The sequence below is a fragment of the Podarcis pityusensis genome (assembly GCF_964106645.2).
Source record: "Podarcis pityusensis genome assembly, chromosome: 4".
Lineage (NCBI taxonomy): Eukaryota > Metazoa > Chordata > Lepidosauria > Squamata > Lacertidae > Podarcis > Podarcis pityusensis.
In genome coordinates this window covers 74698970-74716074 of record NC_138027.1, presented here as the reverse complement: position 1 = coordinate 74716074, position 17105 = coordinate 74698970, and the positions used below count along the sequence as shown (strand labels likewise).

At 43.8% G+C, this 17105-nt stretch overlaps 1 protein-coding gene across 2 annotated transcripts in view; it reads left to right on the top strand.

Moving 5' to 3' along the window:
- The window catches only part of CNGA3 (cyclic nucleotide gated channel subunit alpha 3), a 35332-nt gene that overhangs the window by 5579 nt on the left and 12648 nt on the right, over positions 1 to 17105 (top strand). For both annotated transcript variants that reach the window (XM_081003821.1, XM_081003820.1), the window contains exons 2-4: positions 13193 to 13327; positions 14269 to 14388; positions 16175 to 16345. In XM_081003821.1, the coding sequence (XP_080859947.1) occupies positions 13224 to 13327; positions 14269 to 14388; positions 16175 to 16345 (395 nt within the window). In that variant the 5' untranslated portion in view covers positions 13193 to 13223. The remainder of the gene's footprint in view (positions 1 to 13192; positions 13328 to 14268; positions 14389 to 16174; positions 16346 to 17105) is intronic.

Sequence of the window (17105 nt, the reverse complement as noted above, 5' to 3'; positions counted from 1 at the left end):
TCTACAGCAAGTCCCTTTGAAAACAGTGGGGCTTATTTTTGAGCAGGTACAATTGGTCTGCACTTTTCCAGTGGTCTATTTTTAAAAAAAACCAAAAAACCTTTTCAATTAAATAAAAGGGTGCTTCCAATTAATTGGATAGCACTACACACACACACACACACACACACACACATACACACACACTTAGTTTTTCCTCATTTGCTCATCTCTCTCTCTTTTCCTGTTGTTTCCAATGTGTTAAAGTTTAGTTTGCATGCTCCCCAGGGCAGGGACCCAGTTTCTTGCACTCTGTAAAGTGTTGTACACACTGATGGTGCAATAGCAAAACCAGTGAGTACAAGGACCACCTTAAAAAGTGGCATTTTTCTTTCTTTCTCTCACATTCAGGAGAAACGCCTTTTCTAAGGTGCTGCCTGATATGATATGTTTGCACCATCCAAGACTAAAGAAAGTATTGCTTCAGAAATATTGGTTTCCCTGATATACAAATATAATTTATAGGTGAATCAAGTAGATGTCATGTGATGAATTGATTGGTCGTTCTTTAATCAGATTGCATTAAGGTCTGTGTGCCAAGGCTTGTTCCATATTCCCTTTTTTTCTATTGCCGTTTTAGCCATGCCCTGATACAACAGAGCTTCCTTGGTCTTGGATCTTGAATTTATGCATAATCTTGGATCTTGAATTTATGAATTTACACCACTGCCTGGCTACTACTTTGTCTTCATTTTGTCATGAACTGAGGACATTTTTGTTCTCCGTGGCATTGTCTGGCTATTTGTTCCTCTACTGTTGTTCTCTTCCACACCATACATTGAAAGCACTCTTATTCCATTTTAACAGGCATGGCTTCCCCCAAAGAATCCTGGGAACTACACACAGCTGAAGTTCCCTGCACCTTTAACAAACTAAGATTCCCAGGATTCTCTGGGGGAAGCATTGTCTGTTAAGTGGTATAGAAGTGCTTTCAGTGTGTGGTGTGACCATTCCATGCATAGTTTCCTCAGGCTACTGCTTTTTGTTGTTGTTTCATTGCTTTTAGCCAGCTTGCCTCTTCACCCCAACTTTGTAGCTCTCTCCTCTTGCTCTCTCCATGCAGAACACAATACCTCCTGACTCCGTTTCCTCCCGTCCATTTCCTCATGCTTCATATTCACCTACCCTTCTTGAAAGTTCATCTTCCTCAGTACACTGTTCTGCACTCTTCCGTCAGTCTTCTTCCCCCTGGGCTCTTTAGTCCTCAGCTTCCCAACCTCCTAGTATTTCTTTCCATTTCCACAGCCTGTGCGAGATATTGGTTCCAGTCACGCTGACATTTCCCCCTCCCCTCACAGAATTTGGACTGCAAACGGTTTTGCTTTCCCGTGTAACTGAATGTTCCATGCCAGTCAGTTTTTTTTTAACGTTTTGTGCTCCTCTCTATTTTCCCCCAGTCTCTTTGAATAGAAAACACAACATACAAAACTGCAACCACAGAATGTGAGGGAGGGAGGGAGGGAGGGAGGGAGGGAGAGAGAGACTACCTATCTCATATGAAAATGTGTATCTTGACCTCTGAAGCTGATAAGACACGATAATATTGGAAGAGAAAGTTCTTCTGAAATGAACGGGATTGAGATTTTAGTCGAATAGGCATGGGCTGGAGAAGGATATTGACATAATGGGGTCAAGGCACCCCACATGGGCCCTCTGCAGTAGCATGTATGGATGAGATGTTCTTCCTCTGGTTCTCAAACCTTTCCATTTTATCCTGTCAGGTGGAATTTCAACGGAATTGTGACACTTGCCTTTTTCTGGCTTGTGCTCAATAACCGTTCTATTGAAGCAGGTTTTGCATGCATTCAGAACATGCTGCCATCAACACCTGGCATCTGTGGACAGCCGTTGGAGCTGCATCACTCTGACAGAATTCACTACGAGCCCCTGCTCTACCTCCTGCCTTTATTCATTTCTTGGTCCAGTGCTCTAAGACAGGGGCGAGGAACCTGTAGCCCTTTGGATGCTGTTAAGACTCTAGCTCCCATCAGCCCCAACCAGCCTTGCTAATGGTCAGAGAAGATGGGAGTTGCGGTCCAACAGTGTCTAGAGGAAGGCCACAAGTTCTGCACTTCTGCTCTAAGGCATTATGAGAGATTAAAGCGGTGACCCTCAGGCACATGCCACAGCTGCAGTGTAAGCCTGTGAAGGCTCACCATCAGAGCTGGGGGAAGGTCCATCAGAATGCGCTTTGGCCAGAGCCTCTTCAACCAGGAGCTGTCCTTGGGATATATAGATCAAGGATGGGCTGGATAAAGAAGGCACATTTTCACCCAGATGTGTTTCCAGCTTAACTCACCTAGCTGAACCTCAAGGTCTCCCTCCCTCCTTCAAGCCTTCAGCACCACATATAACTTTACCAACTAGCAGTTTGTACCTATTGGAGTTCACTTCATTTAGTGCTCTGCCTGCAAATACACTAGCTTGAGCAATATGAAACAATTGTGCTAAAGATCCCTGTGTTGGGCCCAAAGGGAAACCTTCACAATGGAGGGAAAGGAGGCATCTCTAAATAAGTTCCTTTATCTGCCATCTTCATGAAGGATAAAATTATCGATGCTTCCTAGCATGAAAACTAATGTCGAGAAGTTTGCTTCAAACTCTGCCATAATGTGGAACTGCTTCAGAGGAGCTACGGCCTCCCTTAGTTCATTCAGCATCAGCAGACATCAAATCAGATGGATTAATATCTTTGCTTTGGAACCTAAACGATTCTTGGCAACTTAGACGTACTGAAAATTGGGGAGGGGTTGGATTTTGCCAGGTGAAAAATTTGAGAGATATCTAAAAATGCCCTTGAGGAGGAACAGAAGGGTGACAACCAGTGCCACACACTGGACTCGTTCTAAGTAGGAAAATGGGCAGCTGGGGGCTGACTGAGAGCAGAATGAGATAGGTGGGGCAGCACCCCATTTGCCCCAATGGACCAACCTTTGCTGTCTCAGGGTAATTCATACTGAGCACCAAAGGACTTCCCGTACTTCTCAGCAGAAATGTATAGGATTCGACTGCATGAATGAAGAGATGAAATAGAAGTTATAGTGGCTCTTCTAAAACATTAATTATGGTTACGAGATTTTTTTCAATGAATCCGGGGACATTTTTTTTTTTTTTTTTTTGAAGCTGAGTAGCAACAGGGAGTCAGTAGTGGGGATGGCGAGGCAAAAGACCCAGGGCCCAAGCACACATGAATATTGTATAAAGGTGCAAAGCCCTTCTTTCGCACCCTGTGAAACATAAATGTGCAGAGTTTTTAAAAAACAGCAATGGTGCACCGCCCACCTGTGACTCCTGAGCCTCCCCCGATCTCCTTCCCCTGTCCCCCTTTGTTTTGACTGATCAGGGGAGGCTTGGTAGTTGTGGCCGGCCGGCCGTTGCCCAGTTTTTTAAAAACTCTGCGCATTTATGTTTCACAGGGTACGAAAGAAGAGTTTTGCACCTTGCCTGGCAGAGAAACTGCATGCCTTGCACCCCTTCTGGGCAACGGCCACCCACTCACGACTCCCGAGCCTCCCCTGATCTGTCAAAACAAAGGGGGAAGGGGGCAGGAGATCTGTACAGTCAGACGTCCCCAGTTCCCCTTTGGCAGTGGCAGCAAGCAGCGAGCAGCTCCTGAAGCCAGCCAGAGCCAACTGCGCTACCAGGCTGGCTCCAGGCTGCTGAGACTGCCGCTTCCATGTTTCCCGGGAACAGATTTGCAAATCCGGGGACTGTCCCCGGGAACTGGGGACTTCTCGTAATCCTAAATTAAGCTGCAATCTTCATCCAAAGTGGGGTCCCTTTGATTTAAAATTCGGCACCCCCATGTCTCATCTTCTGCTGAATTCATTACGTCATAGTTACAATGTCCCGTGGTGCCTCCTAGGGTCAGCACCCAGTGGGGCAGAACCAGTCTTGCTGCCTAAAACCCACCTCTGCTTTGGGTCCCTTCCCTTCTCCATTAGCCATTCTGTTTTATCCACTATGGCTTTATTCTATGAGCTGTAGCCTGTAAGGTCAAAAAGGGTATGGAAAACAAAAGAGGAGTGTAGTGGAGCACTCTGTTAATTTTCTTCATTTGAGGCCATATGCTCTTATACTCCCTCCATGATAAATATAAATGAATAAATATAAATAAATTAAAAGAGGATCAGAAAGCACGTTTGATTTGAACATCTTTGTTTATGCTACAATACAAATAAGGAGAAGAATTCACATGGAAGCATCACTTCCATATAGCAATGCACATTAAATCATCAGAAGACAATAGTATTTTAAAAAGGTAGATTAAATTACTATTTACTTTTTTAAAAAAGAGCTTTTCTGGCCCTTTTTTAAGTGGAAATTTTCAAATCACAGCATGAAAATTAATTGTTCTGGCAATGTTTGATTCAATATTTAGCCTGGCCAAATCCACAAGACATTCCTGAGGCATTGTAGAGCTTAAATAATTCTTAATTAGCTTAAGTTTGTTAAATGACCTCTCTCCAGAAGCCGCTGTTGCTGACATGGTTAATAGCATTCTTAAGCGAAACACAAACATTTTGGAACAGGCCTCCAAGTTTGTACTCTGCTAACAAGTTCAACAGATCTAATGGCTTTAACTGTGAATTTACAAGATTTATGTATTGAGGATAAATGTCGCATTTCTTTTCCAAAATCATCAGCATTAAGGTCAGCAGGATATTGCTCTAATAAAGCAAAAGCTTTTCTCTCCACATCCCTTTCGGACGTGGTGATATATTTCCACAAGAAATCAACTTTTTTTCCTGCTAACTGCTCAACAGCAAATGTAATGAAATACATTTTCTAAAGTAGACTCCTTCTGGAAGACCACCTGTATCATTTTATTTCTTCCAAGTTAGCATCAAGTGTTGTCATCCTGCAGCCTTGCCTTCATGCACATTTACAGGAGAGTTTTATTACTATATTTAGGTTGTTTGGTGCCACCAATTCGGCTTCATTCCACACGTGTTTCCTGTTGCTTTGAAGTTTTGTCAGCTCTGTGAGGAGAGCTTCTACAGTGGCTACTTCAACATCCAGTGTTGCCTTTCTAGCTTGGATGGCCTTGTTGCAAATATCTATGCCAGCTAATATTTTGTACCACACAGATGACATTAACACACTGGCAAAAGATGTCAAGCATAATGAAAACTCTGTGGACTTCGTTGCTTGTTTTGGCCGTCAAATTTAGCTCTAGGAGATTTTCCAGTACTAATTCAATGCCAGGCAAGTGAGCTGCAAAAAGACTTGCACGTTCATTTAGTAGTAGAAGAAGTGGTAAAGACTAGTAGTAATATTTCCGTACTTTAGTAATCAAAAGTGTACAAAATGTGGTACTTCAGTACCAAATGTGGCAACTCTGTGTTAGATTCTATCATATACAATAGTGCGGAAGTGGTTGCCATGGTGACATAGAAAAATGGACCAGTGGTGGGGTAAATATGACCCCACTTATCCATTTAAGGTTATGATGCAGTGATGCTATGATGAAAGAAAATAATACTGTTCATTATACCTCCGCATTTCCCAATACTACACAATATTATGGATCGTAATTTCTGTGAATTACAATACATAAAACCATGTAGGCTCACACAAAATGAGCACCCTAGTATTTAAGACCTGCAATCAAAATCAACACCTTTTGACAGAAAAAGTCCAAATTAAAATAAATGGAGATTATCCAGTCTACTACTCAAGGTATTAATAAAGCAGAGCACTATTGAATATGGTAGGTGGTGGTGGGGAGTTGGTTGAGTGGGTTATTTTGCTTTTGCTTTTATTACACCTTTGGAAATACAATTTGAACCGATGCAAATATTAACCACCTCCTGATTCTTAGGAGGGTTGTTTGGAAAAAAGTAATTTTACCAGGTGTAGACAGTTCTTCATCCATTCATGACGATAATGGTGGCAATGAGCTACTTCGCCTGGCACTGTTAGTGCCAACACTCACTGCCCTACCCTAGAAGATGACAGTTTCCTTGGTAGGCAGATTGTGTCGCCTGCAGGAGAGGCAAGGCAAGCACACCTTCTCACGCTGTCTTTTGCCAGGACTTCAGCACCACCTCTCTGGATTGCCTAGCCCTAGGGGAAGTAGGCTGGGGCATGTCGGCAGAAGAGAAAATGAGCAGGGAAAGAAATCTCATAGCATTTTATGCAAGGTAAAGGGTAAAGGGACCCCTGACCATTAGGTCCAGTCGTGACCGACTCTGGGGTTGCGGCGCTCATCTCGCTTTATTGGCTGAGGGAGCTGGCGTACAGCTTCTGGGTCATGTGGCCAGCATGACTAAGCCACTTCTGGCGAACCAGAGCAGCTCACGGAAACACCGTTTACCTTCCCGCCGGAGTGGTACCTATTTATCTACTTGCACTTTGACGTGCTTTCAAACTGCTAGGTTGGCAGGAGCAGGGACCGAGCAACGGGGGCTCACCCCGTTGCGGGGATTCGAACTGCCGACCTTCTGATCGGCAAGTCCTAGGCTCTGTGGTTTAACCCACAGCGCCACCTGCGTCCCAGCATTTTATGTAGGCTTGAACAAAATGTAAATGCTGGTCTTCACACAATATACACAAATGTTTTCTGAGGTTTCAGGGAATTTCTGTCTCCCCTCCTTTGGCTCCTGGGACCCCTTTTCTACCCTGGGCAGGGTGACGATGTACCCCTTGTACCTCTTGGGCCCTGCTGCTGGCTGTTTTCAAACTACCTGTGTGAATTCTCCATCCATTAGCTGATGGGCGGGGGTTTCAAGTCTGCTTTCTGCAGGGTTTGGGTATGTGAGAGACTTCTCTATTTCACACATGCAGTGGCAGAGCTTCGTGCTCCAGCACGGGGGGGGGGGGGAAGGGGTGGAGAGCAGGCAGGGGTGGGGCTGGTGCGCGATGGCACCCCACTGGGATCGCTCTGCCGGGGGCGGTGTGCTCCCCCTGCACTCCTCTTCCTCTGCCACTGCGCACACCCAAGCCAAACAGTGTTCCCACCTGTTGTATTCTTGGAACCACATATAATATCAGTTGTGGGGGCTGGTGCACATGGAAAACAGCTTAAAGAGCCAAATGGACTTAGGTGGGCCAAATTTGGCCCACAGGCCAGAAGTTCTCTGCCCCTGTGGTTGAGCATTATCTGCAATCCAGGCCATTGTCTCCACAGTCTGGCAACTGCTGTTTCTTGGTCTTTCTCTCATTCCTTTCCCTTGGTCCTGCTCTCGCTCCACTTGTGTTGTGCTGAGAGGATCCTTTGGTTCCTGTTCATAAGCAATGTGTGACCCAAAGGAAATAGGAAGAAGTGGCAGGCAGTTCCTTCAGCTCTGGATTCCTTTCTTACATTTCCACTCCACTTATTATCTTTGACGTGCTTTCCCAGAATTTGACTTCCTGTCTGTCTGGGATTTGCATTGTCAGTGGCTTCTTCTGGTTAACTATTCTATACTGCCCTATTCATTTGGACCTGATTCTTGGCTTGTGGGACCTGAACCCCAGCCTAAGGCATTTCCACACAACCTATTTATTGAGCTTTCATCCTGTTTTGTTTGTAGGCAGGTTATATGATGCTGGCTACTTAATGAGCATTCGTTCTGATTTGTTTACCGGGAAGCGCCATCCAGCACATTTCTCCATCATGCTTCTTCTTGCACCACCTCCCCATTTTGGGGGACTGGGTGGGTTTGTGGTGCAAGACCTCCCAATCAGCTATTATTGTGCAACCTGAATTGGCGATTGAATCCCACCCAAAATAGCAACAGTCTGAAACGGCTCCTCTTCTCTGTGTAATCCAGACACTCCAGTGACATATTGCCTTTGGTGAGACTGCAAAAAGCCCTGATACATACTGATTAATAAGTGCTTCACAGAGTAGAAACAACAAACCCTCCATGTGCCCCTATTTTCCAGGGACAGTCCTGGATTTACAGAAGCCATCCCAGTTTCTGATTTGATATCGGAATGTCCCCCTTTTCCTTAGGATGTCGCTATTTTCATTGGAGAAATGTGGGAGGGTATGGTAGGACCAGGGCTTTTTTTCAGCTGGAACTTGCTGGAACTCAGTTCCAGCACCTCTCAGGTGGGCGCCATTGCCATTATAAGAGAACAAGGGAGGCATTCATGGTGATTTCTGGCACCTCTTTCTAGAAAAACAGCACTGGGTAGGACGTCCCTATTTTCATCGGAGAAATGTTGGAGGGTAAAGATAAAAGTTAATGACTGTAAAGCACTTTGTTGACTAAAAACTACTGTGGCAAGAGTGGGGAACCTCAGGTCTTGGACGCAAGTGCAACCTCTATAAATGCCCTTTGGGGCTCTCCTCAGCCACACCCCCTTTCCTGATGCCACACTCCTTATCAGCCCTATTTCATAGCCTCCTTGAGTACCGTATGTCCTGTCCCTAAAACCCTGGAGAGCTGCTGTCAGCAGGTATAGATAATAGTGAGCCAGATGTAAAAAGCACCCCACATTCCTAAGTGATCAGCATGCAAATCAGGATCTCAGCTGCAAGGGGCATCTGTTTATTTATTCTGTGGTGAAATAAATGACTGTGACCTCAGTTGCCAAAAAAAAGCACTCTACTCCTTTCAGTAAGTATCTTCCCTAGGGCTGTGGATAAACAAGGCCAGGATAAATGGGTGAGTGGCGAGTGGCTTGTGAGCTGTATGACAGCTTCCTCTGACTTACACAGGACTCTCAGTTGAATGCAAAGCTAGGAAGCATTCAACTCAGCTTCCTCACTCAAGAAACAATATCAGTGGTCAGCAGTGAAAGCCACGGGTTGCCTCATGCCCATGGCCAATGTGCGGCTGTTAACTTGCAGGACGGGTTATGTTTTGGCTTGAGGGTGGAAGTGAAGAGAAAGCTTCAATGAGACATACAGTGGTACCTCGGGTTAAGAACTTAATTCATTCTGGAGGTCGGTTCTTAAACTGAAACTGTTCTTAACCTGAGGTACCACTTTAGCTAATGGGGCGTCCCGCTGCCGCCACACGATTTCTGTTCTCATCCTGAAGCAAAGTTCTTAACCTGAGGTACTATTTCTGGGTTAACGGAGTCTGTAACCTGAAGCGTCTGTAACACGAGGTACCACTGTACTCCTGTGTGATGGAGTATGTCCTACCCTCCAACATTTCTCTGATAAAAATAGGGAAGTCCTAAATAATAATAATAATAATAATAATAATAATAATAATATACCCCACCCATCTGATTGGGTTTCCCCAGCCATTCTGGGTGGTTTCCAACATATATAATGACATAATAAAACATTTAGAAACGTCCTTATACAAGGCTGCCTTCAGATGTCTTCTAAAGGTTGTATAGTTACTTATTTCCTTGGGTTGCGGGGTCACATAACTCCATACCTTCCAACATTTCTCTGATGAAAATGGGGACATCCTAAGGAAAAGCGGGACATTCCGGTATCAAATCAGAAACCTGGGTGGTTTCTTTAAACCCGGACTGTCTGTGGAAAACAGGGACAGTTGAATGCTCTGTTTCTCAGGTATGTGGTCTGAGCTGCAGTCCAAGGTATCTTTGGTCGAAAAGCTGGGAAACCTTTCACTGCCTCTTGAAGCCGTTCTTATGTTGGCATTCTATAAATTACATGGGATCTGTATTATGAGACACGGCACATTGTTTTCTGAAAGGTGAGCAGCAGGTTTTACAAAGCAAGTCTTTCATTTTCAGCAAGGCCAGTGATACTGCCTAATTTCCTTACAGGTACTTGGGCTTGTGCCTAGCCTTTCTCCAAATTCAATGGATGTTACAGAAAATAGAAGTGATTGATCTGCAGCAACTGATCTGCAGAGTTTAGGGGGTGATGTGCTGATTTGCCTTGACATGCTGAGTCACTGTCTGTTGATGCCATCATGGAGTCTTTGAATAGTTTCCTTTTTCTTTAGCCTACATGACTAACTGCAGTTAAAGATGGGAGAGGATTTCATTCGATCGGGCTTTTAAACATGCTGATTTAATTTACACCTCTTGGTCTAAGACACAGATTGGAAAGTAATTATCCTTCAGAGTACGCACTTCTGCAGAACTTTACAGTACAGTTCTCTGCTCAGGAAGAGAATGTGTAATTTTATTTTATTCATTGCATATTTTAGGATAAAATACATTTAGAAAGGCATACGTTGAGATAAAATATGTATTGAAATGGTATTTTGAAATAAATGTTCATATGGATTTTAAAGTTATTATTATCACAGTTAAATGTAGAGACACCAGATGGAATCGATTTATGACTGAATATGTGAGAAACAGATCCAGACTGGAAACTGATCGATCCATCTGTATTTAGAGGCAGTCCTAAATGTGTGTCTTTATAATAATGACATACCTTCCATTGTAAACTGTGCACAGTACTTCAATGGAGCAAAATTTAGTGATCCAGCTTATTCAAGCTGAATAATTTAAGGCAATGGAAGACTAATGCAGATGTTGTACTTCTAGAATGGAAAGTTTGCACAAGAATTGATATTTGTGCTGGCCGCTTTAAATGTAAACATTGCTTCCTGATCAGGAAGTCCTAAGCCAGGCTTCCTCAACCTCGGCCCTCCAGACGTTTTGAGACTACAATTCCCAACATCCCTGACCACTGGTCCTGCTAGCTAGGAATCATGGGAGTTGTCGGCCAAAAACATCTGGAGGGCCGAGGTTGAGGAAGCCTGCCCTAAGCTACTGAAGGTAATGGGGCACTTTATATGTCCAGCTGTCCTTTGTCAACAACAATTTGTTGCTGTTTTTTGTGTTGAATATATGCTATATGGTAATTTATGGACCTAATAGGTATCTAAAGCCATTTGCACATAACAAAATATGTATTACTTACAATCATCACAGGAGCCTACACAACACAAAACACTGTTGCTGTATGTAGTTTTTATTTTATTTGTTATTTTATTTTATTTTATTTTATCTTATATTTTGGAAATGTACATCCAGCTTTTTCCCCTCTAATTTTTTAAAGAGAGTGGGGCCCTAAGCTATAGCTTGTTTAGCTTATACGTAAATCCGGCACTGTTCCTGGTCAGCTGGCCATGTGGAGGCAATACCATGCATAGGCTTCTGCTTCAGCGTGTCATAAAAAGCTCAGTTGTTTACGTTATGCAGCAGGAGAACCTATGACCCTCCATCAGCCCCAGCCAGTGTGGCAAACACAAGGGATGATGGGAGTTGTAGTTCAATAACATATGGAGGGCCATGGGTGTCCCGCCCTTGTTCTGTAGACCATGGGACTGCTGATTCAGCACTGGATTCCATGATGACGCTAAAATAATTTTATTAAAGATTTTATTGGTTTATGAAAGTATGTGCATTGTCTCTTTTTCAGGTTGCAAAGTCTTTTCTACAGATCTGTTACATTCGATAGGAGATTTTAGTATTGTACCCCTTTTTATAGAAAACACACAGATATGAAAACAGAGACAACAAACGAAGCTTAGCTAGAGGCAGCGATGCTTCTGAATATCAGTTGCTGGAAGCAGCAGGAGAGGGGAGAACATTTTGTGTGTGCTTGGGTCGCGCTTGCAGATTTCCCACTGAGGCATCTGGTTGGCCGGCGTGAGAATGGGATGCTAGACTAGATGAGCTCCTCTTATCTTCTTATGTCTGGCTTTATACAGCGGCCTTATTTTAAGGGTATCAGTGAGGCAAAGATCACCAAACATACATATCACAATATCACAAAATAGCCCAAGTCAAGTTTGGAGCTGGGTGTTTGGAAGGTAGTACATCGTCAGCCTGTTTTGTTCCAGCAATGATGACTTTAAATATGCTTCTGGCTGTAAACTGGAGTAGAAATCTGGATCCAGCTAGATGGGACCCTCAAGTCCCCCAGACCACTTTGACAGGTAGCTAGGACCTCTCAAACTGCCAATCACCCATGACATCTGATTATATAATGTCAAGGGAAGGAATTGGCAGCTTGCTCTAAATGTGCTCCCAATTCTTTATATGCACAGCCTTTTTCTGTTCCTCTGCATTGCCTAATTTTGAAAAATGTTAGCCTTTGGCTGCAAAGGAAATACCAGGGTATGCTCCTGATTCTTCTTGCTTTGGGCCACAGTTTTAAGGGTTAAGGTATCAATGATGTCACATATATGATGTCCAGCCTGGTGGTGGACCAAACTGCAAGGTCCATTGGGACCAGTTAGGCCCAAAGGCTAGAGGTTCCCCACCACTGGTCTAAGTCAAGGTATTTTTTTAAATGCTTTGAAGCCACGCATGGCTTGGGACCTTCATACCCTCCTGACTGCCTCTCCACTTCTGGATCACTGTTGCCATCTTTGTGATGTGTTTGGATAATGATGGCCATAAAACGAGGGTTTTCTCGATATTGACCCATGTTTGTGGAATTTTCTTTCTGCAGAGGTGTGGGAAGATACTCTTCTGATGGTTTCTGGGAGGAGCATAAGCCTCTTCCAACAGGGTTTTGGTTGACAAAATTGCCCTTTCCTTCATTTCTTGTGGCTGTTTTTCTGTTGTTACTGAGTAACGTTAATATTACATTGCTGGTGTAGAATTGCAATTTGTGTTCTTCTAAGTCATTATTTATTTTCTTCACAGATGTGGAGCATAACATTTTAAATAAATAAAACACATTAATTTGTGGAGGTCGAAGGCTCTTGTTTCGGTCCTGTAAAAATAAATGGGACAAATTCTTCATGTGACACAAGTCTCATTGGTTCGAATTGGACTAAAGAGTGATGGACTTATAGGGTAAAATCTGCACCGTACATTTGAGACATTCGCTCCTGGTTCTCTGCCTTCTGCCTGTTTTCTTAATCTCAGTCTTCTTGTTTGGGAGCCAGGTGCAAAAGTGGCCAGGGCCAGATGTAGTCCAACAACATCTGGAGGACACCAGGTCGTTTGCCTGTGTTCTGTGCAATAGGTCTATTGAAGAGCCAATAACTAGGTGAATGATAAAAAGAAACATGCATGGATATGTAATGGTATGATTAATGTCACTTCTAGTTTGCTGAGACGGCTGTCCTAAATGTTAGGGAGCAAAGTCCCTTTGAACTTTGGGAATGACTTCTGAGCAAAACAATGCCACGATTTCTCTGCATAAGTTCCCCGTCTCCTTTTGGTCTTTTTATTCTGTTGATTTTTTTTAAAAAAAGAACTTTAAAGTCTCTTCTCTGTAATGCAGGATTCACAATGCATTCTTTGTGTATTTCAGGTACGGTTTGGAGGCTGATATGTAAAGCAAAATGGCTAAAGTTGATACCTATCACTCCTGTCCTGCGATCCATAGGCTGTCTCTGAAGACTATCAATGATGACCCTGATGATAAGCTTGAAAATGGATTTACCAGGTAAACTCGGTTCTGTAATTCAGCATAGCCTGACTCCCAAATAAAGCACAACCTGAAACCCTAACATTATGGGAATATAGTTCACAAGGGTTTCCAACATGGTGCCTATTGGCACAATAGTGCCCTTGAGGCCATTGCCTGCTGCTCAGAAAAACTCTGAGTCCCCTCCCCCACTCACTGCCCACTTGGTCATGAGAAGATGTCTCCTGGTATTCATTTGCTCTCTGCACACCCCACCACAGCCTCACTGTGCCTGGGCCCAGAAATGGCTACGTCAGATCATAAATACAAATGTCAGCCCACTAATTTACCTCGTCATGCACTCCTATGCAGGTTTACCTAGAAATAAGCCCCATTTAAATCCATAGGATGCATTCTACCCCACCTAAGTGTCGAACTGTAGCCTTAACAGTGCAATCCTAACCATGGCTGATCAGAAGTATTGGATTCAATGGGACTAACTCCCTGATAAGTGGGTTCAGGTTTGCATTCTGAGCCATATAATGGATTTCCTCCTCTACCCTCATCTCAGAATGGATTTTAGTATCTGTTGATTTTTTTTAGCATGTGGGCTTTGATTCTGACTGGATTTCTGCAGTCCCCCCACCCCCACCCCCGGCTCACCTATTGTTTTCTGCCTTGACCGTCTAGGATGGGTCTGGCAGAAAATCTAATAGATGTGAAGACAATGCATCTGTCAGTAAGTTCTGTCTGGCAAAATTCTTGTGGACATCAAGCAATGCGGAACTGAGGCGGAAGATTATTAATGTGCTGCGTTTTTCATAACGTCACCCGTGACAGTAATAGCACTTGTGACTTCGGAAGGAATGCATGTTCCTCCACGGTTGTTGCCTAATTGGGAGAGCTGGAAGAATAGCAAGCGCACATCAAATGGGGGCTAAATGTGTCGTTCTTTCGGGTTTTACTCTTTGATTCTCAAGGACCCGCTCGCTGTGTGAGGAGGGCACGTCTCCCGAATTGCACAGAGTCATTTCCATGGAGACGGGCGGCCTGCCTGAATCTCGAAGAAGCTCATTCTCAGGCAGTGGAGCGATGGCTAGGTAAGCTACATTTGGGAGATGGCATGGCAGTGACCTTGCAAGAGGTTAATGGGATCTTGCACTGGAAGCAAAGGGGCAGGGCGGGGCTGGCCAACGAAAATGCCTAAGAAAGAAATTTTCGTTCATATCAAACTATTATAGAAGAAATGGACGATAAATTGATCACCATCTGAACTATTAGGATCATTGGAGCCAACTCCTAGGGGCCAATGGGTCTTTGCACCCCCAAAAAATATTTGAGTGGGTCAGGCCACCCCAAAGTTGAAGAGCATTGCCATTCAAATGGTGTGTGTGCACTGCGTCATATGATTGACTGTGCTTAGTTTTTCCTCCCAATATTTTATTCAAGTTGGCACCCCTGATTAGAATTGGAGGCGTGTTGCATTGGGCGATTAAGGTGGTATTCGAAGCATATTCTTTTTAGTTCCTTGAGAGAATGTAAAATTGAGAGTGAAATCTTGGTGAAACCTTTTTCGGTTTTCTATCAGAAGTCACATTTTGTATTTGGCATAACTCCCACTTCAGCAGTTTTCATGGGAGGTGGTGGGGAACCACAATCTTCTGAAAGGCCACCATGGGGCTTGTCTCAGCACCAGCTAAAATGAGGCTGTGTGGAGCAGCACTAAGTCCTTGCAAAATATTACCTTCTCTTCAATGTTTTGTTGATTGTGCGTCTGATGTATGAGAAAGCATCCAGCTTTGCAAATATTGGCACAAAAATGCTGGGTCCGTTCCCTTTAATTACCACGGGGGGTTTCTTTCTCCAGAATATAATTTGGACGAAAGCAAAATGTTCACCGTGCAACTTCGACAAAGAATTGTTACTTATCATGTAAGCGGTTTTAGGTTATGTGAAGGAGAGTGTTTTGTTATTGTTGTTGGAGAAACCCATGTTAGCAAAAATAGCTTTGTCTCTGCATTAGTAGTGGGGAGAACACAGAGTGTGAAATATGAATACTTTAATAGCGCAAGGTTCAGCCACACATTTACATTATGGGACCAGCCCTACTTTTAGCCAGAGTGGGGAGGCCACCTTGGGCAGATGTTTTGGGGTGTCATGAAATGGTAGCAAACACTATTTATTATCTTTGTTGCCTAGGAAAAGGAGAAATCATGTAGGATTTTCTGGCTGCAGTGCCATAATAACTTGAATAGCCCTGGTTAGATGTGACAAATTATACATATATCCCCCTGTGCACATATGTGTAATATTTACTTCAGATGTTGAAATTTAAAGATGTTTTATACTGAAGTGTAGACATCCACTTCATCAAATGGAAATACATCAAAATGGAAGGAGTGAGGTGTTGGTGCTGACCTTTCAAGCCCTAAACGGCCTAGGCCCAGTATACCTGAAAGAGTGTCTCCACTCCCATCTCTCAGCCTGGACACTGAGGTCCTCCTCTGAGGGTCTTCTGCTGGTTCCCTCACTGCAAGAAGAGAACTTACAGGGAGTCAGGCAGAGGGCCTTCCCTGTTTTGGGAAGTTTTTAATGTTTGATGTTTTATTATGTTTTAATATATGCTTCAAGCTTCCCAGAGTGGCTGGGGAAATCCAGCCAGATGGGAGGGGTATAAAATAATAATAATAATAATAATAATAATAATAATAATAATAATAGGTTCTGCACGCACCATGTGTTTAGTTTGTGAAAGTTTCAAACAGACCTTCAATGACACAATTACAAGGGAATGCTAACCTTAGGAAACCTTCTGAAGTACGTGTACAGTTGTTCACTTTCCCCTGGTCAGTTCGTACTGCCTAGCTGTTCCCTCCATCCTTTCAGGTTATCGTGGTTCATCTTATCACTGCGATCCTGGGCCAGGAGGAACTTACATCATGAAGACCAAAGGCCAGATTCCTTTCTTGAGCGAATCCGAGGGCCAGAGCTCAAAGACATTCCCAGTAGAGACAGCAACACCCAGCTGAACTACGACGAGGCAGATGGATTGAAAAAGTAAGAGGATACAGCTTCTGTGGGAAGATATTTGCTTGGAACGTTGTGTTTACAGAGGAAGAATGATGCTGCCTGTGGCAGAGGGATACTTAGTGCAAGTGCTTTTCTCCTAGGAAAAAAGGTGTCAGTACTCACCATGCAAGGGAGGAGTCTCGGACTCTACCAGAGCATTGTGCCTTCCTTCCTAAGCTGGGAAGAAGCTTCCTGGACTTTGGGAAGGAGCTACGAGGCTCTGATTTCGGAAGAAAAAGCATTGCTTAGTGCAGAACTGATAGGTACTGAATACTGTATGGGAAAACTTTGGTCCTCCAAATGTTTTTAGGTTCCAACTCCCATCATCCCTGACCACCGGCCATGCTGGCTGGGGCTGATGGGAGTTGGAGTCCAGCATCCTCTGGAGGACCAGAGCTTCCTTGGCCCTGCTGTAAACAATCCCAAAAATTAATTGGAAGTCTCGCCATTAGCTTTAATGCATTGTGACTTGCACCTGTCATGTATAAGGGCTACAAGTCTATAGCAATAGTTTTCGGTAAATGTACCCATTCAGTCATACTCCTGATCATGTAGATTTATGGCTGGATCCTTTCTATGACTTCCACCCCAGGCTTCCAGACCGAACTTGGTTGCCCATGTTGAAATATGGATGGTCTGCAATGCATGGCAAATAGAGCTGTTTACTCAATCTTCCATATTTTACACCAGGGCTGAGCAACCTGTGACCGTGCAGATGCTGCTGGCTGCAAATCCCATAATCCATGCC